Below are 1,405 nucleotides of genomic sequence, written 5' to 3'. Positions count from 1 at the left end.
TAATTACCACACGTGAGAGTAGATAAGAATAATGAAGGGTTATTATGAAGAGTTACAAAAGCATTTTCTGTAACAGGACACAGTAGAAAATAAGAACACCACATTAAGGACAACGATTTACCTAATTGTCTTTTCTTTAAAAAAAAAATTATTATTATTTTATTTCAAAATATTAAGAGGGTACAAGCATTTTTATTACATGGGTGAACAGTATAATGCTGAAGTCAGGTCTTTTAGTGTGCCTGTCAGCAGAATAGTGTTCATTGTACCCGATAAGGAAGTTTTTATCCCCCACCCAGATCTAACCCTCCTGAATCATGAGCTTTCCCAAGCACCAAAGGCAACTACTCCTCATAGGACAAGGGAGGATTCTAGAGTTTTACCATTCTTCAGGCCCTAAATACCTGCTTTAAATGTTCTCCAGGGGTAGCCATAATGACTCTCTTGTACTAACATTTTGTTTGGAACTCAGGGAAAAAAACAGAATTAAGTGATTAGAATGGGCCTGACTCCTCTCTACAGAGCTTCTTAGGTTGCTCTGAGGACCCAAACACAGAGGATCATTTCCTTCTTTTCTAATTTTCTTTTATCCTGGAGGAACTAATCAAATTTATTTCACATTTTAAAGAATTATAAGTAACAATGAAGCCTATGCAGATCACTCTAACAAGTCCAGTTCCAATAACAACTAGGAGGTAATCAGTTATTGTTTCTACAGAATAAAGTTTATGATTTGAGCTGTCTCTATGGTACCTAATGTACCTAAAAAAAGTTTTCAAAATATTATTCACAGTTTTCTTCGCACTGAATAGATTAGTTATTCAATTGGATTGGTTCAAACAATTACTTATTTTAAAATTCCTTGATATGAATATTTTACAAAGTATAAGGCATATATTTTTCAAATATATCATTGTATAAATCTATTATTAGGAAATTCTTAGTTAACTTACAAATCTCTGAGATCCATCATATTCACACCTTTCAATTTTTCCTAGGCTGCCGTCTGAGAAATATAACTTTTCTGCACGGTGGTCAATGGTGAGTCCATTTGGAGTGAGTATGTCTGTACTGATCACCACTTGAGCATTTTTCCCAGTCAGGGTAGATCTCATGATACTTGGATGCTGTTCATTCCAGTTGGTCCAAAACATTAAACTAATTTAAATGAAAATTGCAATTATAAATACAAATTTTCATCAAAAGCAAAAATAGTCATAGAATCATGGTGATACTAAGCTATTTAAAAAAAAGCAAAATTATTTTTTATATTTTATGACCCTTAATGAAGTCTGGTAATAAAAGGAGATATGCATATTATATTTGTATCTATATTTTGCCTAGATTCTTAAATGAAACCTAGAACCTATTTCTGAAAAACAATTAGCCTGTGTATTTCTTCAAA

At 32.4% G+C, this 1,405-nt stretch overlaps 1 protein-coding gene across 1 annotated transcript in view; it reads right to left on the bottom strand.

Moving 5' to 3' along the window:
* The window catches only part of LRP1B (low density lipoprotein receptor-related protein 1B), a 542,706-nt gene extending 541,552 nt beyond the window's left edge, over window positions 1–1,154 (bottom strand). The window contains exon 1 of the mRNA XM_012650500.1: window positions 954–1,154. Within this exon, the coding sequence (XP_012505954.1) occupies window positions 954–1,154 (201 nt within the window). The remainder of the gene's footprint in view (window positions 1–953) is intronic.
* Between the last annotated feature and the right edge of the window lie 251 nt (window positions 1,155–1,405).

The sequence above is a fragment of the Propithecus coquereli genome, unplaced genomic scaffold (assembly GCF_000956105.1).
Source record: "Propithecus coquereli isolate 6110/MARCELLA unplaced genomic scaffold, Pcoq_1.0 Scaffold33, whole genome shotgun sequence".
In the NCBI taxonomy this organism is placed as follows: Eukaryota; Metazoa; Chordata; class Mammalia; order Primates; family Indriidae; genus Propithecus; species Propithecus coquereli.
This window is presented reverse-complemented; position numbering and strand designations above follow the sequence as displayed.